This window comes from Artemia franciscana, chromosome 4 (genome assembly GCF_032884065.1).
Source record: "Artemia franciscana chromosome 4, ASM3288406v1, whole genome shotgun sequence".
NCBI lineage: Eukaryota > Metazoa > Arthropoda > Branchiopoda > Anostraca > Artemiidae > Artemia > Artemia franciscana.
The window spans coordinates 55,177,380-55,201,376 of record NC_088866.1 but is presented as its reverse complement, the minus strand read 5'-3'; the positions used below and the strand labels follow the sequence as shown (position 1 = coordinate 55,201,376).

Genomic DNA, 23,997 nt, shown 5'->3' with positions numbered 1-23,997 from the left:
AATACGTCTATTTAGGCTAATGTAAGCAATGAGGACAATTGACCTAATTTATGAAATTAGTTAAAAAATATGTAAAATTACAAATTTCTTATTTAGTGCCACATTGTGCAATTTTTTCCGATTAGAGAGAAAATGAGTAACTAAAAAGAAAGTAATTTTTGCGCTTTCCTAAAAGGGTTACTTAAGCTTTCCTATTAGGGTTAAAAGGGGTTATTTAGGCTTTCGAAATTGGAGCTGTTAGGGTTATTTAGGCTTTCCCAATAGGAGTCATTAGGCCTCCCTAGTAGGGAAAGCCTAATTGGCCTTTCGTAAATGGCTGTAAGGTGTTTCTGACTGTAAAGCGTTAACAAGGAGAAATATTAAAAGAAAAAAAAATTGATTTTGATTTTTAATTCAATTACTTTTGAGTTTCTACGAATCTAATCTGTAAGTTTCTGTATTTTGTTTATAAGCTCTTTCCTGGGTCACAAAACAGTAAAGACTGGATGAACTTGTTGTTAGGGTTATTTAGGCTTTCCCAATAGGGGTCATTAGGCCTCCCTAGTAGGGAAAGCCTAGTTGGCCTTTCGTAAATGACTGTAAGGTGTTACTGACTGTAAAGTGTTAACAAGGAGAAATAATAAAAGGAAAAAAATTGATTTTAATTTTTAATTCACAATTTCTTTCTATGTGCAAGTTTCTTTTTTGACTTTTACATGGTGTCAGAGCCCCTCTGAAAGTCATGGCAGCCAACAAACCATACCCTACAACGGGAGGGTCAAGCAAAAACCTCAAAGAGGCATGGTCGAGATTCCAAACACATGCAACCCTCATGTTCTAAGGACCCCTTAGTAGAAAGACTGAAAAAATCCAGTGTGCGTTCTTGCTGATCTGGCTAGGAGAAAAAGGGAGAGGCATTATCAATACATTTACAATATCTGCTGAAGAAACAGACAAAATTGGAGCATATATATCCAAATTCAGTGAATATTGCGCCCCCAGTCAAACACGGTGTTCTCAAGATACCTTTTTCACAAAAGAGACCCACGTGATGGTGAAACAATCGATGAGTACATCACAGAATTAAATTTATTGGCTCGGGAATGTGAATACTCCACAACAGACTTGAAAGAGGAAATGATAAGAGACAGACTAAGATAAGACAGACAGATAAGAGGGACATCGGGATACAAATGACGACTGGGACACCGGCACACAGGGAATATAAATGACGACACTCAAAGAGAAAGCGACCGGGACACAAGGAATGTTCGATTAGCAATCACCATCAACAAAGCACCGGGACACAAAGGACGCCCGGGACACTCAAAGAGAAATCACAGACTGGGACACCGGGACACAAATGACTACCGGGACACAGGGAATATAAATGACGACCGGGACAAAGGGATACAACTACAAAGGGGACGCCGGGGGGCACAGGGGATATATAAATGACGACAAAGACAAAGGGAATGGTTGATTAGCAATCACAATCAACAAAGCTCAAGGGCAATCATTAGAATCATGAGGTATAGATCTGAATACGGATTGTTTTCCCATGGACCATTATATGTTGCCTGTTCAAGAGTCGGTAAACCTGACAATCTATTTATATGCACAGACAGTGGGACAGCCAAGAATGTTGTATATTCGCAAGTTTTACGTAGTTAAATATATATATATATATATATATATATATATATATATATATAGCTTCGCGCCACCCCAACACCTAGTTGGTGGGGGCGCTTCGCGCCCCCCCCCAAGCCCCCCCGCGCGCGTAAGTCGTTACGCGCCATAATAGTTACGCGCCATTGTAGTTGTGTCCCTATGTCCCACCTGTGAATATAGATATATATATATATATATATATATATATATATATATATATATATATATATATATATATATATATGGTTTTAACTACGTAAAACTTGCGAATATACAACATTCTTTGCTGTCCCATTGTCTTTGCATATAAATAGATTGTCAGGTTTACCGACTCTTGAACATGCAACATATAATGGTCCATGGGAAAATAATCTGTATTCAGATCTATACCTCATGATTCTAATGATTGCCCTTGAGCTTTGTTGATGGTGATTGCTAATCGACCATTCCCTGTCCCGGTGTCCCGGTCGTCATTTACATCCCCCTGTTTCCCCCGGTGTCCCCGTTGTAGTTGTGTCCCTGTGTCCCGGTCGTCATTTATATTCCCTGTGTCCCGGTCGTCATTTGTATCCCGGTGTCCCGGTCTGTATATACATTCGTTTTTTAGTTTTGTTTTTCTCCTTTATTTTTTTCCTTTTTTTTTCTTTTTTAGCTTATTTAGATTTTTAGATTTTTTAGTTTTTTTATTAGTTTTTAGTTTTTTTTTCTTTTTAGTTTTTTTGTCCCGGTCGTCATTTATATCCCCCTGTTTCCCCCGGTGTCCCCGTTGTAGTTGTGTCCCTGTGTCCCGGTCGTCATTTATATTCCCTGTGTCCCGGTCGTCATTTGTATCCCGGTGTACCGGTCTGTATATACATTCGTTTTTTAGTTTTGTTTTTCTCCTTTATTTTTTTCCTTTTTTTTTCTTTTTTAGTTTATTTAGATTTTTAGATTTTTTAGTTTTTTTATTAGTTTTTAGTTTTTTTTTCTTTTTAGTTTTTTTGTAGTTTTTACCTTCTTTTTAGTTTTTTTAATTTTTTTTTTTACTTATGTCCTGGTCGTCATTTATACTCCCTGTGTCCCGGTGCTTTGTTGATTGCTATTTACATCCCCCTGTTTCCCCCGGTGTCCCCGTTGTAGTTGTGTCCCTGTGTCCCGGTCGTCATTTATATTCCCTGTGTCCCGGTCGTCATTTGTATCCCGGTGTCCCGGTCTGTATATACATTCGTTTTTTAGTTTTGTTTTTCTCCTTTATTTTTTTCCTTTTTTTTCTTTTTTAGCTTATTTAGATTTTAGATTTTTTAGTTTTTTTATTAGTTTTTAGATTTTTTTCTTTTTAGTTTTTTTGTCCCGGTCGTCATTTATATCCCCCTGTTTCCCCCGGTGTCCCCGTTGTAGTTGTGTCCCTGTGTCCCGGTCGTCATTTATATTCCCTGTGTCCCGGTCGTCATTTGTATCCCGGTGTACCGGTCTGTATATACATTCGTTTTTTAGTTTTGTTTTTCTCCTTTATTTTTTTCCTTTTTTTTTCTTTTTTAGTTTATTTAGATTTTTAGATTTTTTAGTTTTTTTATTAGTTTTTAGTTTTTTTTTCTTTTTAGTTTTTTTGTAGTTTTTACCTTCTTTTTAGTTTTGTTAATTTTTTTTTTTTACTTATGTCCTGGTCGTCATTTATACTCCCTGTGTCCCGGTGCTTTGTTGATTGCTAATCGAACATTCCTTTTGTCCTGGTCGCTTTCTCTTTGAGTGTCGTCATTTAGTTTTTTAGCTTTTTTACTTTTTTTATTAGTTTTTAGTTTTTTTGTAGTTTTTGCCTTTTTTTAGTTTTTTCAGTTTTTTTTTTAGTTTTTTATTGGTTTTTACCTTTATTTTAGCTTATTTTTCAGTTTTTTCCTTTTTTTTTAGTTTTTTTTAGTTTTTAGTTTTTTTCGTTTTTTACCTTTTTTTTTAGTTTTTTTTAGTTTTTTTAGTTTTGTAGCTTTTTTATTTTTTTATTAGTTTTTAGTTTTTTTTGTAGTTTTTGCCTTTTTTAGTTTTTTTAGTTTTTTAGCTTTTTTATTAGTTTAGTTTTTTTTGTAGTTTTTTCCTTTTTTTAGTTTTTTTAGTTTTTTAGCTTTTTATTTTTTTTATTAGTTTTTAGTTTTTTTTGTAGTTTTTGCCTTTTTTAGTTTTTTCAGTTTTGACGTCACCTGATCCAGTTTTTTCAGGTGACGTCACCTGATCAACGATCCACAGATCCACAGACAACTTATTTTTATATATATAGATAGTTTTCTTTTTTACTTATGTCCTGGTCGTCATTTATACTCCCTGTATCCCGGTGCTTTGTTGATTGCTAATCGAACATTCCTTTTGTCCTGGTCGCTTTCTCTTTGACTTTCGTCATTTATTTTTTTCTTTTTTAGTTCTTTTAGTTTTTACCTTTTTTAGTTTTTTTTAGTTTTTTAGATGAAAATTTTTTTTAGTTTTTTCCTTTTTTTCTTTTTAGTTTTTTATTGGTTTTTACCTTTATTTTAGCTTATTTTTCAGTTTTTTCCTTTTTTTTAGTTTTTTTTTATTTTTTATTTTTTTTTAGTTTTTTACCTTTTTTAGTTTTTTTAGTTTTTTTAGTTTTTTAGCTATTTTACTATTTTTATTAATTTTTAGTTTTTTTTTGTAGTTTTTGCCTTTTTTTAGTTTTTTCAGTTGTTTTTTTTAGTTTTTTATTGGTTTTTACCTTTATTTTAGCTTATTTTTCAGTTTTTTCCTTTTTTTTTAGTTTTTTTTAGTTTTTAGTTTTTTTCGTTTTTTACCTTTTTTTTAGTTTTTTTAGTTTTTTTAGTTTTGTAGCTTTTTTATTTTTTTATTAGTTTTTAGTTTTTTTTTGTAGTTTTGCCTTTTTTTAGTTTTTTTAGTTTTTTAGCTTTTTTATTAGTTTAGTTTTTTTTGTAGTTTTTTCCTTTTTTTAGTTTTTTTAGTTTTTTAGCTTTTGATTTTTTTTATTAGTTTTTAGTTTTTTTTGTAGTTTTTGCCTTTTTTAGTTTTTTCAGTTTTGACGTCACCTGATCCAGTTTTTTCAGGTGACGTCACCTGATCCATCCACAGACAGACAGACAACTTATTTTTATATATATAGATATATATATATATATATATTCACAGGTAGGACACAACTACAATGGCGCTTAACGACTTAAGCGCGCGGGGGCGCGAAGCGCCCCCACCAGCTAGGTGTTGGGGTGGCGCGAAGCGCCATCCCAACAGCTAGTCTATTATAAATAAGGTGAGTGTGTGTGTGTGTCGAGTGACGTCATGTTTGTGTTTCGACTGATGTCATGTTTGTCGACTGACGTCATTTTAAGGATTGAGCTGTATGCGTCAGGAAGTTGTTTGTCGACTGATGTCATGTTTGTCAACTGTTGAAATTACATACCGGGACACAAATGACGACCGGGACATAGGGAATATAAATGACGACCGGGACACATTGACACATCATTAGAATAATGAGGTATAGATCTGAATACGGATCGTTTTTCCCATGGACAATGTTTCATAGGGACACAACTACAATGGGCGTAACTAATATGGCGCGTAACGACGCGCGGGGGGGGGGCTTGGGGGGTGTGAAGTGCCCAACCAACTAGTCTATCTATATAAAAATAAGTTGTCTGTGTGTGTGTGTAGCCAAAGTAGCTCATTTATATAACTACCTGTGTTGGCGCAGTAGGTTTGACCTTAGCGTGGTAATACGAGACCCAGAGATCAAACCATGCTGCAGGAATGCACTACAGGGCCGACGCAGGGACCTTAGTAGTCAAAAAGCGTTGTTAATCCGATACAAATGCAAATACAGTAGCACAGTTGGTAAAGCGTTATGTTCCAGGATCTAGGTCCGAGAGGTTCCAGGTTCGAACCTTGGCTTTACCATTAATACAAAAGAAGAAAAAAAGAAGAGAAAATCTGTAGCTACAAATAATCAAATTATTTTGCTCTTTTTAACTTTTTGTATTATAGAAAAGAATAAAAGATAATCTTAGAAGAACTTGCACCAAGAAAATATAATGACGTAATTAGTCAACAGATCTTTTCAATGACGTTTGACTAAGTATAATAACATCGTTTCAACAGGCTGGTGAAACAAAAAGCAACAAATAAATATCGCTTGAATCAAGAATGAAACACACCCGACATGGTTTCATCCCTCCATTTCATGTAGACATTATAACCCAAAATACGTCAACATCTTGCAATATATGGCCATTGAAATATAAGAATTTTCCTTACCACTTTTCACTTGCACTTTTCTTTTTTTTTGTTTCCATTGTTTTCAATTTTAACTGCTCTAAGCATTATATGCTTAGGTCACTGTGAATAAACGTCGCTCTATAGTTACAGTTCATAATGACACACTGTTTAATATGTAAAAAATATACGAATTAATTTTTGACCAAGGCTGTGCCGCTCAAAGGAAATTGTGGTAAGGAAGGAAGAAGAAGGTAAGAAAAAACAAAAATAAATAAGTAATACATTGCACCAACATTGTTCTTTACTTAGGCGCCTATGGCTTATGCTATTGGGCTGCCTATGATTTCAGTTCAGTCTTATTTCCCTGAAATTTGATCTGCAATTTGCTTTATAAGTAGAATCCAAATCCTTCTTTATTTTTTAATTATATTACCGTTTTAAGAGTACAAGTGGTTGGAGGACAATAAGACCCCGTCCAACACTCTATTTTTCCTCAAAACCACACAATAAAAATTTTGAGATGGCTCTCTTGTTCAGAGTTTTGATAAATCTGGAAACTATTCCTCTTGGGATGTTTTTAAGCATTGATAAAAACTATTACTGTAACCATGTCTAAGTATCACATTTTATCTTTATCTGACTGTATATCATTATAAGTTAATACAGTTATAAGTTAATTTTCATATAATATAAGTTAATCGTGAATGATTTGTCGTTTATAAATCCGAGGAAGGAGAAGTAGGACTAATTGGAAAGTGATCCGATAAGTCGGAGATCAGCCCTTCATTTTGTAGGGAATGCATTGTTGAAAAAACGTTATCTATTAAAGTTGCTGATTGATTAATTACTGAGTGTTGATTAATAACTTTTGAAATTCTCATTGTTTCTAATACGTTTCAGAGAATATTTGCTATTTAGTAGTTATTTATTATTCAAACTAGTACCCAATCTCATTGGATGACAATCATAAAAAGATTCATATAATAATAGAGTGAGGATCAGTCAAAAATTTTTCCCTCCTTAAAAAGTTGGAATAAGGGTATGGTTGACCCGAATACTAAATTCATTAGGTAAATATTTAAAGTTCGTAATACGATATTGTCGTATTGTATGTGCCTTGCATGCAATCCACGGGTGGGGTTAGGGGGTTTTGACACCCCCCTCCCCCTTCCCCGAAGTGTTTGGCCGACTCGCAAAAACATAACAGAAATGAATATAAACTAATTTTTGACGTGTTTTTTCTTTTTTTGTACCCCCTCCCCCTTTTCCCGCCTAAAAAAAAAATCCTGGATATGTTCTTGCTTGCATGCCGTGATTACCAATTGCCAACGATATATTGATCATCTAGATATGCCAACTTTTCAAGAGAGTTGCTAAATAACGAGAAGGAGAACATAATTTTAATTATATCGGTAAAATGGGCATTGGACTTCTTTGCTTGATTTTTTGTCAAAAATGGAAAAATAAAGTACTTTTCTATGTCTACGGTGAGTCTTTTGTCCCTCCGTTGTTGGATGGAGGTGCAGCTTTCAGCTTTTGGGAATTTTTTGCCAGAGAGAGAAGATTTTTTTTAAGAATTAATTTTTAAGGAGGGAAAAATTTTTGACTGATCCTCACTCTATTATTATATAAATATTTTTATGATTGTAAAATAGTTGTTTTATTTTCTCTTCTTCTTCTAGCATCAGAGTGAAGCAAATGGTTCGACCCCAAGCGTGAATGGAGAAAACTCTGAAACTCAGCCTCAGAAGCCATATAAGAAACGTACTCGAAGGAATAGTCGGATCAAAGGAGGAGAAACGCGGACCTATCCATCTAACGCACCTGCCAGTACTCCCCCACAAGATAGTCCAGCAGGGCAGCTGTAGATTTTCGATATGCAGTTGGAATAAGGGTATGGTTGACCCGAATACTAAATTCATTAGGTAAATATTTAAAGTTCGTAATGCGATATTGATAGTCCATCCCCACAAGGATCAATATATCGTTGGCAATCAATATATCATCAAGGATCAATATGCTGATTGATTAATTACTGAGTGTTGATTAATAAATTTTGAAATTCTCATTGTTTCTAATACGTTTCAGAGAATATTTGCTATTTAGTAGTTATTTATTATTCAAACTAGTAACCAATCTCATTGGATGACAAACATAAGAAGATTTATATAATAATAGAGTGAGGATCAGTCAAAAATTTTTCCCTCCTTAAAAATTAATCCTTAAAAAAAATCTTCTCTCTCTGGCGAAAAATTCCCAAAAGCTGAAAGCTGCACCTCCATCCAACAACGGAGGGACAAAAGACTCACTGTAGACATAGAAAAGTACTTTATTTTTCCATTTTTGACAAAAAAAAATATATGAAAATCAGCAATAAATACTAAAAGATAAATAAATAATCAAAGACGAGAATAAAAGATTTTATACCAAGCGATAAATAAAGACAAGTCTAATTTTTTTTTAGAAAAAAAATGCTTGCAAATATCAATATAATCTTTTCCCGTTCACAAATTACACGAAATAAGCCAAGAGCTCAATAATTGTAATTATAACTGAGCTGGTATAAACATTAAGGTAGGTTATAGGCAAATTTCCGTCGATACGCGGAAATAAACCTTGTCAGAAACGCCAGGGATGTATTTTCTATTGAACTTTGTAGCCCTTCACTATTGTTTAATTGTTTATTAAATTCTTGTATTAATTAATTAATAATTCTTAAATTATTTTCATGAACCACTGCACCCTCTACTTTATTTTAATAAACATAAAATTTTAATAACTGCAAAGTGATTATAGCTGTTAGATTAATTATTTGTAATTCGGCACCCTAAAATTTTTGCGCCCGTGGTAACTGCCTCGGATATTAAAGTACCGCTGGACATTAAATCTGCAGGTTCCTATGGGGGCCCATAGACTAAGGCTGATAACCGAGCAAACACAAATAACGGAATACACGCATATATTACCAGAAAAGTGCCTTTGTACGATAGTGTTGAAGGAAAGATACATCTCTGTACCGAATTCAATATCGTTCGAGGAATTCAACTTTTAGGGAATGCTGAACTAAATCAGAAGACCCTACATATAGACACATTTTAAAAACGGCGCATCTACAATGTTTCAGAAGCAGCTGAGGGTGTTTAGTGGAAACTTTCACGGTATGTTGAACGGAATCAAAGGAAACTTGTCGCGACTGGATTGCTGAAAGGACATATGGACATATCTGCAAGCTAAATGTATATTAAACTGTTCCCCTTTGAAAACATTCAAAAATTCAAACTTGATCATTTACACTAAATATGCTTCTCCTGAATATGCTTTTCCTCTCTCATGCGTCACTCACTTGCTTAACAACAGAGGACTCAGTTTCATCCTACTCAAAATACCACTTTTTTTTAGAGCCAAATTATCTACGAGTGGTATTAGCCCAAGTTATCTATTTGTTTTAGCCTTCATTAACGGCCAATAATAAATCAAGGTGATACAAGTTGACTAACGGGGCTACAGAGCGTTTGAAAAAGAGCTTTTAACTCGTTTTGAGCAGTGGAACAATTTCGCTCAAAGACTATAGCATCAAAATGCACAACCCATGATCATTTTTTGGATTTCTATAGGTTGTTACAATAGTCAAGCGCCCGTGCGTCCCCCCAAAAGGAAATCTAAATCATCTCATCTTTCGTAGTGTAATTTTGCTTGTATTTATAGTCTAGTTAATGTAAGATATTTGGCAGCAAGTTTTTGGTCCTTGTACGTGTTTTATGTAAATTAGCCTTGGGGAATTTACCAGAAATTTATAGTTGTTACAAATTACTTGACTGAATGTCTGTCCTTACTTACGAAATATTTAAATCTGATTAAGGAATGGTGGTATGAATAACACTCGGACAAAGCCTTATTTCCACATTTTGTGGAAGGACTGAAGCACTGACATCGGAGAAGAAGCATATAGATGGCTGTTGTTCCAATGAAAAAAGTGGTATCAGCTTTGTTTTCTGATTGCGTTTTTGGTCATTAGCTTCTAGCAGTTTTGGGGAGCGCGTACAACAAGATCAGGAGCCACTCACCACAGTAACAAATGAGCTCTCGGCCATTCTGTATATTCCAGATAGAATGGTAATTTGAGAGACGAAGTTAATAGCCTTTTATCTTCCTCCTAGTGAATGAAATGTTATTTGTTAGCAATAATTATCAATATATAATTGATCACTACTAGTCAATAATTTTTTTAGCGTAAATAATTTAATCATTGTATCAACAACCTAAAAATAAAGACAAGAAATAAGTGGAAAGTGGTGAAAACAGAAAAAAAAGGATAAATAGGACAGAAATAGGAAAACACGAAAAAGCAGGAAGCAGAATTTTCACAAGGAACTCACTCTCACCCTACATCTTGATTAAGGAACAAACTACTGGCTTATCTTTGATATTTCAAGAGAAGTTAGGGAGGGATATGAAATCGAAACATTCAGATTGTTGAGCGGGATGTTAAACTCTTAGACACTATGTGCATCCCACTTGCTAATGATTGTAGCTGCAACATCTCAACGACGGCAAAGATTAGGAAGTTGAATGCATAAAAAAAACTCTTTTTGAGGGTTTCCATGGCAAAACTTTTTGTTTAGGAACATTCACAAATAAAATTTACAATAAAATAATTTTTTTTATTAATTATTTTCAAAATTCATTTTCATTTACATTTAATAAAATAATTGAAATGCATTTATATTATTTCACTGCACTGTCAGAATATAAAAATTAGGATAATTACTTTAATACAACATCAGGTTATTTCTGCTTTGGTTTTCAAGAGAAGACACTCCTTGAACTAACGTAGATAATATGTTTTATCACTTCCGATACAAGTTAAAGATTTCTAGTAAATACTAGATTTCTATACTAGAAATAATAATCAACACTAAAAATACTAGATTTCTAGTAAAGATTTCTACAAATTGGATATTTCTAGTAAATATGCCAAACATCAAAAACCAGAAGAAAAATAGGGATTTTCTTTTGGTAAAACCGTGGAATTCTAATTTAAATAAATATTTCGGCCCTATGTTCAAGGGCAGTCCTCAGCAAAAAAAAATAAATATATAATTCTTAATATAATCTATATATATATATATATATATATATATATATATATATATATATATATATATATATATATATATATATATATATATATATATATATATATATATATATATATATATATATATATATATATATATATATATATATATATTATATATATATATATATATATATATATATATATATATATATATATATATATATATATATATATATATATAATTCCATTTTTTAATTTATGTAATATGAATGTATGTTGTTGTAAGTTTTTTTTTCTTTTATATATTCATGTTTTGTTAAGGACGGTCTTTGGACATAGGACCGAAATATTCATTTAAATTAAAATTACAATCTCTTACAAAAATAACTCCCTATTGTTCTTTTGGTTTTTGATGTTTGTGATGGAAACGAAGTGTGGTTTTCTTCACTATTTAAATAAATATACCCATACGTACAAAAACATATTATACTCTATCAATATTTGGAATATGTAAAGAGATGTTGAGATATGACTGAAGTTCATATATTATAGTTGAATGAGTCACACAACAATCACATGAAGTTCAAAGACGTTATAGTGTGACCTTCAGTTTAACCTTTAATACCCATTGTCAATGGTACGCAGATGGTCTTTTAAAAGTAAATTACTAGGTCCTCCTGGTTCCGTAATCTAGCAACAAGTGGTTTATATAATTTGTTTTAATTTAACTTTGTTTAATTTAACTTAGAATCGTTTTATTATCTCAAAACCACTTTTATTTAACAAATAGTTGGACACTTAAAAATAGAGCTGATTTTTTAATTTTTTCTATTTAACTGAAAATCATTTTAATTTAATAAAAATAATTTTAATTTAACTCGAAATTTAATTTTTGGAGGACTCGCTTTAACTTCAAATTTTCCACTAAACTCAAAAGCTCAAAAAAAAGAAAACAGAGGAAGTCTGCAAAGATTTTTTGCGATATTAAAAATCGTGAATTTATTCATCTCAAAATTTGGATATTGGGCAAACAAATTGACTTTCCAAGTGCGTTTACATTCAGAAGTAATTTTTGCATCGAAATTATGCCGTTAGCCAATATGAAATTTGCCTTCTTATTGAACTCAATATTTGATTTTGAGCGAGCCAGTGGACTTTTTATCTATTAACAATGTTTATATTGGTAAATTCCACTTTTGAATAAAGCCAAATTACCCATTGCCTGGTAGCGAACTTGAATGGTTGTAGGATGGTGCAACACGAGGATCTCTCCTTCAAACTCCCAGCAAGCCACAGGATTTAATGAGGGGGCAACCATGACCATCCCCTTACGCAGGAGAGACTTCTTCACCTTAAATAGAAACCAAAGATAAAATGGCACTAATTTAAATGATGACGAAGGCAACACTGTCTTTTCATCATAAAAAATACAAGAAGAAAAACGAGAAATTTTCTGAAGGCAGTAAACAAAATGCAATATACAACATAAGCTTATAATTCGGCTATATAATAAAAATCCACCCTCAGCGAAATATATTGTAAAACAAAGAAAATAAACTATCTAAGGCAAAAACTCGCTGAAGAAAATACAAGAAGAAGCTATAAGAAAAAGGAAAATAATCATAATAAGAAGGAGCTGTAATAAACTATAAGAAAAAAGAAATATAAGAAGAAAATCGTAACATAAGCGGACAAACTATAATAAGAAGAAGAAATATAAGAAGAAGAAAATATAAGAAGAAAAATGTAGCATATGTCCCTCCACCTGAAATGAACTCAAATTTCCGTAACAGACCTCACTCACTGGCTGAAAATTACCTTCGTTATTTGTTTATCTTTTTTTCCGTTTCTCCTTCAGGTGAAGATATATACCTAAATATGTACATATATATATATATATATATATATATATATATATATATATATATATATATATATATATATATATATATATATATATATATATATATATATATATATATGATTGAAGCTTCGATTCGATTCGGGATTGATGCTTCGATTCGATATATGCTTCGATTTGATTCAGTTAACACTTCGCTTCGATTCGATTAAAGCTTAAATTCGATTTGATTCGATTGATTTTTCGATTTAATATATGCTTCGATTTGATTCAGTTAACGCTTCGATTCGATTCAATTAAAGCTTCGATTCCATCCAATTGATACTTCGATTCGTTTGATGCTTCAATTCGATTTGATTGATGCTTTGATTCGATTCAATTGATGCAGATGTACAGAAATGTATCCAATATAGAAATACAACAATAGAAGATGTACAGAAATACACCTGTCTTCTGTCTATGAAGTAGGCCAAAGTATGGTTAAGACATTAACGATTATTGTTGAACATTGTTAAGACATTCTTGAAACTGTGATGTATTGTGAAATGTGAAGAAAAACAGAAAAACAAAGGACGTTAAGCTTAAATAAAGAAAAGAAAACAAAGGGCTTCTTGTGAGGATCAGAGACAAATTTACTTTCTACTTTTTTTATTCAGTTTGAAGCAGAAAAAGAATAAACGTTTATTCAATCTAGGTGTCTTTTTGGAATTCTTTTTTTTTTAGCTTTTCCCTCAGGAGAGTTGAAGCCTAGGACATGCGTCGTGGCAGTGTATCCGCAATGCTTATCACATTTAGTTTATGAAGAGGTCGTTTTTTAATTACAATTTTTTTACTTCTCTTACTGTGCTAAAAAGAGGGAACTATTTAACGATATTTGATGCGGTGGTATTACATTTCTAACTCTATGGCTTACTTCCTTAAAGACATTCTTTCGTGCACTTTTAAGCCATGAAAAGTAATACTGATTTTACTTTCTTTGTCACTTGATGCCTCTTAGTATAAAAACTGGACAAGTGAAATAAACAAAATTGCTAGAGACTTAGCCTAAGGGATTTATTTAGTTCCTTCGCCTTCAGGTGAAGAACTAAAAAAGAAAAAGGTTCGAATTTTTTTCCAATTCTTTAAGAATGGCCCCTGAATCATAAAGGCCGTTTAATTAGAATAAATAGTTCTTTTGGTAGTACCAAAAAAACTTTAGCGTAAGAGCTAGGTATTAAAAATGGGGCGAACCTCCTCATATACGTAATAATAATTTCTGCTCAATTTAAGTTTTAATGCTGCTCCTTACGTTCAGTTTAAAAAACTTTTTTATTTATTTAATTTCTGATCATTTTTTTTAAAGATGCTGGGAAGGCACCCCTTCATGGAAAATTATCTTCCCCCACGATAAATTCCTCCATGGAAAGATCTTCTTATGTAACCTACGATTCTTTTGATATATCTATTGGTATTAAAATTCCGTTTTTTAGAGTTTCAGTTACTATTGAGCAGGGTTACTCCTTATTTCCAGTTCCTTACTATGAAATGTTTGATCATTAGATCCGCTTAGCCCTAAATTAGATCTAGAAGAGGATGCGCCATTGGTTAATTTGGTTTTTCCATTTCTGTATTTAAAGAGAAAATTCGTTTAACTGAATCACCTGGTTATGCAATATTACAAAATATTGTAACTTGCCGATAAAACTTGTTGTTTTGCATTATTATATGGTAAGGTACATTAAGTCAGACGGTCAGCAGGCTATGGCATGTAGGCTACTAGACGAAAAAATTGGCATATATATTGACTCATTCTAGGTCTGCCTTTGGTGTAAAATAAATACACAAAGCCCAAAAAAGTTATGTTACATAACAAAGTTATGTATTTTGATACCTAACTGTGGATTTAAACTTTCAAAATCTTAGTCTATTTGATGAAACGACCTTGAATATATCCACACAGTAAATTTTTATGATACCTTCTTCAGAGCAAAAGATGCAGTTTGCCCCCCTCTAACTTCTTTCACAGGCATCCTCTTTCTATGAATACTTTTAACAGTAATAGGGACAAACTGTCCAACTGGATCCGGTCCTAATAGGAGTGTATCGTTGAGTTTAATACATCCTCGCAATGCTGTTCCAGAAACAATTGTGCCAACGCCCTAGAATAAAAATAAATATTTCAAAATTATTTTCAAAGATTCTACATACCCTAAGAAGATATTGAATTACACAAAGACTATATTTTTCACATAATTATTTCTATCTAGATATTCGATATAGTTTTTTAGTTATCTTTAGCTTTTAAGTAACGAGCACTTAATAAGTTGCTGATGCCGAGCTTTAATTTTTAATAGAAATGAAATATATAAAGGCCTCAGACTAGATTTTTGTAAAAATATAAACTTTAGGAACTTTGACAGTTTGAAAATATAGTCCTTTCATGTACAGTTCCGTCAAGTGGTAAGAGAGGGGACAATGCCTCTTTAGTTTTTTCCTCTATTCCTTAATTTGGAAAATACCTGTTATTTGTAGTTACATTTTCGTTTACGTATGCTTTTTGGGGTATTTTCATTAAAAAAAATCAGAAGAGAGACAAATTTGCCCACCCCCCTGAACATTGAAGAATACATCCCCTTTAAATTTTCGTCAAATGACACCTCCGTTTCTGAGCCAATTAGGAACCTCAACAATGATTCAGTCTCCGCAGGTTTGATATTTGTAGTCTCATTACAAAGCAGCATCGAAAGAGAAGACCCAATTTCATGTAGAAGGTTGTAATAGAAATATGGCAACTCCTTCTCTGTAATAAAGGACTGAAGGTACTCCGAGGTACCCTTTGGTACTTGTGTATACAAAGATGTTAAAGGCACTGTAATGATATACTCCAAGACTAGACTATTTCAGCTTATCAGAACAAGCTGCAAACCTACGAGTTCGTCTTGGCAAAAGTTAGATATGGATACACAGATGTAAAGAGGTCCTCAACACCTCGTCAAACCCATTATCACATTCTTCCACTGAAAGCACGATTTCCACCAAGAAATTGGTATGTTAAAGAGAGAAAAAAGGGTAAAGGATACAGCACAAAATTCCAACCCGGCGGTCCTGACCTTCGTTTCATGGCCCTTCAGCCAGGAAGTGCGATTGGGGGGGGAGACGGCCATCCTATTCTTTCAAGCACTTTCTCCACATTTCTCCAAGCACTTTAAAGTTGGGTCGACTCTGGTTGCGCCTACATAGCCACGCCACTTACCTCCGTCCCAAACCCAATAATAAATGACACTCGGACTCCAACCCGTGCCCTTACGGACAACTGATATGACCCCTTTTTGGTTTCTACATTTGTATAGATAGAAGGATAGAAGAGAAGGATATGTTCGATAATTTTTAGTAGTATACCTTGTTATAATCAATTCTGTTTGGTTACCCAAAGATGTTAGTTGAAGATTTGAATTTAGTATAGGTTGAAGTTAACATAAATTGAATTTAGCAAGATTTGAATTTAGGACATTGAAGTTAGCATAAATTTAAATGAAAATATTATTGTGCCACCGAGAGAAGAGGAAATAGATTTTTATGAACTTAAAATAAAAGTGGACCTTATTACTAAGGTAATAAGGAAAAAAAAATACGGAAATTAAGAACAAATGTAAATTAAAAGGTAAAATAATAACAAAAAAATACGATAATGAAAATTAAAGAAAAAGAATTAAGGATTTAAACAACACTGAAAAAATCTTTCAAAGTTTTTTATGGATTCATTTTTCTTTAATTTTTTTTTTACAGCTAATAGGACTAACTTAGTGTATTTGTGATATTTTTTTAGTCTATATTGAGTTAAAAAGCCTAGGTGTTAGCATCATTTACAACGCAACAGCCTCCCAAATCGTTACTCTTGGCAATCAAAACACTCAGCCAAAAAGTTCTGTTAAGCGAACAACTGAGCAACGTCACTAAATGAATTCCGACTGGTATTAAAGGTGAAACTTTCTGTTCTATCAAGAAAACTTTGATGAAAAAAAAAACAACCTATGAATACATATTTAAACAAGAACAACAAAACTAGTGATAAATCTCAATATAAGTTTATCAGCACTGACGAAAATAGGATATATTAGTAAATTATAAAACATTACAGTTATAATTTTTGTAGTATATTATTTCAGTTATGAATTCTACTGTTTGCTTTTGTTTTGGTTCTATTATATTTATAAGTTGCCTAAACAAGACTATTTTTAAGCGTATTTTGCATGGCGTCCTGACTCTCACCTTTCAATGAAGTTTAAGAGTTGTAGCTTTATTTACTGATTGTCAGTCACGTATCTTAGACAGGTTTCTATTCTTCCCATCCAGTTTCATCCTGATCTCACCGCTTAAAGTATTTTCTAAGATTTCCGGTCCCTCCAACTGCCCCACCCCCCCCCCCCCCCAATTACGCTTGATCCGGTTGAGATTTAAAATAAGAGATCTGAGTTACGAGGTCTTTCTAAATATAAAGTTTCATGAAGATCCAATCACTGCTTCGTAAGTTAAAAATGCGTCATTTTTTCTTATTTTTAAGAATCAAGACCCCCCCCCCAATGGAGCAGATCCATTCCAATTATGTAAATCATGTATGTAAGACTTCTGCTTATTTTTCCAACCAAGTTTCATTCCGATCTCTCGAATCTAAGCGTTTTCCATCATTTTAGGTTTCCCCGCCCCAAACTTCCCCCAATGTCACCAGATCCGGTCAGGATTTTAAATAAGTGCTTTGAGACACGATATCCTTCTAAATATCAAATTGCATTGAGATACGATCACCAGTTCGTAAGTTAAAAATACCTCATTTTTTCTAATTTTTCAGAATTAACCCCTCCCCCAACAACCCCAAAGAGAGCGGATCCGTTCTGGTTATGTCAATCATGTATCTAGGACTCGTGATTATTTTTCCCACCAAGTTTCATCCCAATCCCTCCACTCTAAGTGTTTTCCAAGTTTTAGGTTTCCCACTCCCAACTCCCCCCCAATGTAACCAGATTCGGTCGGGTTTAAAATAAGAGCTCTGAGCCACGATATCTTCTAAATATAAAATTTCATTGAGTTCAGATCACCCGTTCGTAAGTTAAAAATACCTCATTTTTTCAAATTTTTCAGAAATAACCCCCCCCCCAACTACCCTAAAGAGAGCGGATCCGTTCCGTTTATGTTAATCATCTATCTAGGATTTTTGATTATTTTTCCCACCATGTTTCATCCCGATCCTTTCACTCTAAGTGTTTACCAAGTTTTAGGTTTCCCCCTCCCAACTCCCCCCCGTCACCAGATCTGGTCGGGATTTAAAATAAGAGCTCTTAGACACGGTATCCTAAACATCAAATTTCATTGAGATCCGATCAACCATTCGTAAGTTAAAAATACCTCATTTTTTCTAATTTTTCAGAATTACCACCCCCCCCCAACTACCCCAAAGAGAGCGGATCCGTTCCGATTAGGTCACTCATGTATCTGGAACTTGTGATTATTTTTCCCATAAAGTTTCATCCCGATCCCTCCACTTTAAGTGTTTTCCAAGATTTTAGGTTTCCCCCCTCCAACTCCCCCCAATGTCATCAGATCCGGTGGGGATTTAAAATAAGGACTCGGAGACACAATATCATTCCAAACATAAAATTTCATTAAGATCCAATCACCCGCTCATAAGTTAAAAATACTTCATTTTTTCTATTTTTTTCGAATTAACCGGCCTCCCACTCCCCCCAGATGGTCAAAAAGGGAAAACGACTATTTCTAATTTAATCTTGTCCGGTCCCTGATACGCTTGCTAAATTTCATCGTCCTAGCTTACCCGGAAGTGCCTAAAGTAGCAAAACCGGGACTTTAGGTTTCCCCCCTCCAACTCCCCCCAATGTCATCAAATCCGGTCGAGATTTAAAATAAGAGCTCTGAGACACAATATCATTCCAAACATTAAATTTCATTAAGATCCAATCACCCGCTCATAAGTTAAAAATACTTTATTTTTTCAATTTTTTTCCGAATTATCCGGCCCCCCACTCCCCCCTAGATGGTCCAATCGGGAAAACGACTATTTCTAATTTAATCTGGTCCGGTCCCTGATAGTCTTGCCAAATTTCATCGTCCTAGCTTACCTGGAAGTGCCTAAAGTAGCAAAACCGGGACCGACAGACAGACAGACCGACAGAATTGGCGATTGCTATATGTCACTTGGTTAATACCAAGTGCCATAAAAACTATACCAGTCAAAATACCAGCCAGTTCCATCCCTTTCTTATGAAGAGCAATTACTGCTAGCAGAACCCTTGATTCTTGCATGTTTTGCCACATTTTGTTCAAGGCCTCAGAAGATGATATATCTTAAGTCAATGTACAAGCTCATGGCTATCACAGCTTCAGCGTGCCAAAACCCGCTGTTCAATAGTACTATCGAAAGGAGTACTAAAGCCACCTTCTCAATAAAGCCGACTTTGTAAGAATTTCTTTGTATAAAAGAACTATTTTCAGTAATTAATCACGTAATTAGGGAAACTTTCACCATTTATGGTATTATTTATAATGCACAGCTTGCTTTTATAAAATTCTACAATTGACAAAATTTTCCAACTCGTCTACTTAATCTACTAAGGTTTCCCAAACTTAAATTAGATCGACTCCACGCAGACTAGGTTTTGACTTAAAATGATTCTTGAAGAAAAAAAAATGCTGATTAATCACTTGCAGAAAAATAAACTTTAATCATATTAAGTCTTATCTAACATCCAATTTGCTCTGAAACTTCCTACCTTTTAATTAAGTAACCAGACGCTACATTATAACTGGCGCCGGCAATTTCTGGTCGCTATTTCCCCTGTTAAATCACCAAGGATCCAACTCTTATAAGTGTCGTATTCTTTTCGGTTCAACACTTAAGTTGACCTAGGTCTATCACAAGGGCCATCTAACAGTTGGCAATTTTTTCGTTGTTTTTGCTCACCCTAAACTGCTGCAAGGTTGCCTTTCCGGGTATTTCAAACTGTATGGGAGGGTAAAGAAAGAAAATTTCTGTCACTATTAGGACTACAACCTTCAAGTCAACTAAACTATTTTAAGAAGTACGCAAATAAAAAGAACACGGAACCCAGTACCCAAAATCCCAAGCTTCCTTGTATTTCTGGGCACTTGTTATCCAAATTGTCAAATAACATTTACTCTTATTATCCACCCCTCCCGATTTCTTTCATTCCCCGCACCCCCACTTTTTTATTGATCCATAGCAGCTTTTGATTCCTATCTTCACATGTTAAATAACCGGAGATCGAAATCTGAAAGTCATTCACTTTGTTTCTAGCATTTGAGCCGTTTAACATGAGTATGCTGGGTAGGTTGGATTGTATTTGATTAGCCTCACCTGTCACATCAAGCTTCACTACATTTTCTGGCCGACAAAAATCTGAACACGGCTTGCTTTATTAGTACATCCACACCCCTCTATTTTTCTTCTTTTTTCTATATACTACACTTTGATTTAAATTTTGTTTCAGATTATAAATTAATATTATTAATTACAAATACACACACACATATATATATATATATATATATATATATATATATATATATATATATATATATATATATATAGGAATCATAGATAATTAAACATCTTATTATGTGTAATTTTGTGACAAATCGTCAGGTCATAAACGACACGAAATCACATCAAAAAAAAAAAAAACAGTTAGAAATTGGAGAAAAATCCCTTTCCTTTTTAAGTGTTTTATTGACAACAAAATCCGTTTGAGACAACAAAATATGCTTTATGTCTTTGTGTGAACAAGTTTAGTTTTTGAAAAATAATTCAATAACAAAGTTTAATTGAAAAATTAATTTTTGAATAAACTACTGTTGTTTTAAGTGATAAGTCAAGGGAAATAAAACGCTATTATTGACTGATGATTTACTTTAAATTTTTTTCCGGCTTATATGCTCGGTTTTGATATTATACAAATTTAGTATGGAAGAGTGATGCTTGATAGCAGATTATGGGTCTATCCAGAGTCTCAGTTCTACTAAGACATTCAAGGTCTTAGCCTTTGGACTTGTTTCCGATTTTATAGAGCGAGTAACTTGCAATACTGTCACCAAACATGTGTTTAGATCGCAAAATATATCCACAGATATTTACAAAAGGCTGTATTCGGTTAAATAAGAATTCAAGTTTAAGAAAGTGAACAATCAATTTATCAATTGTTTATAGACTTATATTTTCCTATTTGTTATGAATATATTCGGGTATTATTTATATTATTTATATATATATATATATGTATATATATATATATATATATGTGTGTGTGTGTGTGTATTTGTAATTAATAATATTAATTTCTAATCTGAAACAAAAAATAAATCAAAGCGTAGTATATAGAAAAAAAAAAGAAAAATAGAGGGGTGTGGATGTACTAATAAAGCAAACGCTCTTCAGATTTTTGTCTGCCAGAAAATGTAGTGAAACTTGATGTGACAGAAGCTTTTTGACCAACAGTCGGTACGATCAACCCCGAGAAAAAATACAATAGTCAATATTCCTGAATCAGCTTCAGATGACGATTCCTCCTCCCTTGGCAGCTGTTTTCCCAAACATGTTTCAAGTTTTTGGCTGCTATGGTGGTTGTGACGGAAGCACCAACCATGGAAAAAATAAAAGGAGCATACAGGTCATACAAGGAGCAAAAGGAACATATAGGCCATATTAGGATCGAAAGGAGCAAACAGGTCATAAAGGAGTAAAAGAGCTTGAATGAGCAGTAAATTGTTTTAGTGAGGGGAGAGCAAAAAAGATAATTTTTTCCAAAAATGTAAAGAGTTCTGTTTCTTTTAAAATTTGAGAAGGGGAGAGAAAGGAGCAAAAACAAGAATTTCACGGATAATTTAATGAATTTAAGATTGAAAACCCTTGATTTTTATTTGCCTGTTATGTTGCAACGACATTTTATGTAAAAATAAACGCCACTACACAAAAAGACGGAAACAACAAACAGTTTTCCACAGAGTTCGTTATAAATTACTGCTCAGCTCTAAAATTCAACATAGAAAAGGAAAAGGGCATCAATCGATTGGACATAAAAGACAAGAAAAGAAGTGATAAAAAAGAAAAAAAGAACAGCTCTAAAACTTAAAACTGACCCTTTATATAGAGGACAAAATTAAAATCTGCGTTTGTTTTAGCCATCCTTCGTTTTTAGTTCTACTAAGATGTCCTCACTAGTGGATCATTGGTTGATACTAAACAAGAATGGAGGACAATAAAATCGTCAAAAAGATCTTATTGTCTTTTTCTAGGCAAGAACAAAGCATTGGGCAGCAAACAGATCTTTACTGAGTTAAGTAACTGGTAGATGAAACCGAGAAGTCCTAGAAAAGTACATTATAGTCTGTATTTAAGACAAGAAAAGGCTAAGGAATTCCGGTCAGGTTAAAAACCTTAGAAAAGATACAAAATTTCAAAGGGGGAGCTTTAGAACAAGCAAATAGCTAGAAGAACTCATCATATAGGGAACGGAAACCACATAGTTAAAAAGTGGGTAAGAATTTTGCATCGTCAAGACATTTAACACAAACAAAACTTAACCTGTGATAACAAATATTAATTAGCACATTTTCAAAATAGAACAAAAAAGCACCATTAAGTAACAGCATGAGTTCGTTTGATCTGCAAAAAAAAAAAAAATAATATCGTTAGTCATTCGCTTGGACGGTGAAAGACTAGAAAAGAATTTTAGCAAAGCAGGATCAAAAATTATCTCGATTCCACAGAGTTCATTAGGAATTACTTCTCAGCTCTAAAATTCAACCTAGAAAAGAAGCTCATTTTGGCCATCCTTCGTTTTTAGTACTGCTAAGATGTCCTCGCTTTTATGCTTATGATGTGTTTTATTTTAGGAACGTTTAGACGGACGCTGAAATAAATCAAAACGAACATTGATCATGAATATTGTCAAAAGGTTGACAAATTAATATCTCAAAAACGGCTCAGATTGTTAAGTTAGACTTTTCAGGGTAAGTTTTGGCAGTTTTTGAACTCAAAAGAAGATGCTAAGTGTATACTTTTAAAATCATTCGATATTTCAAACAACTTCTTATATTTGAAAAGTTTACAGAAAACATTACAAGATAAGAAAGGAAGATGGTGTAGTAAAGCTGACTAATTAAGTAGGAATTTGATTTTAGTAAAAATATTAAGACACAAAATACAAAATGCAACATTTTGAAATACCACTTTTATTATGATATAAGCGCACATCCTTGTAAGTATAGGCTTGTAAAGGAAATTGAGAAATAACCGCTTCTTTGCTTATGTACGTATGTAATCAGAAATGACACAGTTGACCTATGCTATAAAAAACACATTTTATGGGATCAAGCAATTTTTTCTATTTAAATTACCGGATTGACCTCTGTTGCGTTTAATTAGGAATACCTTGGACTTTTGTAAGTGTTTTGATGTTTTATGTTTTGTAACTGGAACATTGTATTTGTTTTACCCTGTGGGACGTTTAGTCCCAGTGCCGTATATATAACCATTTTCCTTATGCCGTTTGTGTTGAGTTAAATGAAGTAATTGTATTATACCAAACTTCTCTATGAAACATTATTTAAGCTTCTAGTCAATTCCCAGTAGGGAGTCTTCAGATAATAGAACAACGGTATTCTTGTTTTATAATACGAAGTGTTCTTTCAGTATCGTCCATACTCTTAAGTAATCATAAATACAATTTTTTTTACCCACAATTCCATTGCGGTCACTTAGGCAGAGTAGTTTTCACAGGTCAATAACTCAGTTCAGAAGAGAAGATATGATGCATCACGAGATGATAAACGACGAAAAAACATATTATTTAGGACTAGACCTATATCTGGGACCGTCATTGTGAGAAAATCATCAACCATATTTGGAAAAGACATAAACTAAGATGGCTAATGGCACCACTTCTATTGCATTAATATCTTTCCTTTAGAAGTGGGCAACCACTAAAGTAGTTCCAATATCATTAACTCACTTAGTATAGCCTTATATCATGAGCTATTACCTCGGTCATCAAGTAGGAAGAATCTACTTGATCAGTGAAAAACAAGGCTTTCTCCATTACAGCATTCAAATATACACTTAAGGAAGCCAGTATGTATAGATCGTCTCCAGTTACATCCATTTGGAAACCCTCCAGATCTCTCAAACCTA

At 33.3% G+C, this 23,997-nt stretch overlaps 1 protein-coding gene and 1 long non-coding RNA gene across 5 annotated transcripts in view; one reads left to right on the top strand and one right to left on the bottom strand.

Moving 5' to 3' along the window:
• Window positions 1–14,957, bottom strand: part of LOC136026623 (GTP-binding protein 1-like) — a 203,890-nt gene extending 188,933 nt beyond the window's left edge. Inside the window, exons 1-2 of the mRNA XM_065703351.1 lie at window positions 14,756–14,957; window positions 12,155–12,290 (exon numbers count right to left, since the gene is read on the bottom strand). Coding sequence (XP_065559423.1) covers window positions 12,155–12,290; window positions 14,756–14,809 — 190 coding nt within the window. The 5' untranslated portion in view covers window positions 14,810–14,957. The remainder of the gene's footprint in view (window positions 1–12,154; window positions 12,291–14,755) is intronic.
• The window catches only part of LOC136026624 (uncharacterized), a 48,636-nt gene extending 25,229 nt beyond the window's left edge, over window positions 1–23,407 (top strand). For 2 of the 4 annotated variants that reach the window (XR_010617351.1, XR_010617350.1), the window contains 2 exons: window positions 7,542–7,784; window positions 22,701–23,407. This is a non-coding gene — a long non-coding RNA (uncharacterized LOC136026624). Of the gene's footprint in view, window positions 1–7,541; window positions 7,785–9,718; window positions 10,935–13,074; window positions 13,494–22,700 lie in introns of those variants that run through there. The other 2 variants (XR_010617353.1, XR_010617352.1) reach the window with 2 other exon arrangements.
• Window positions 23,408–23,997: the final 590 nt, after the last annotated feature.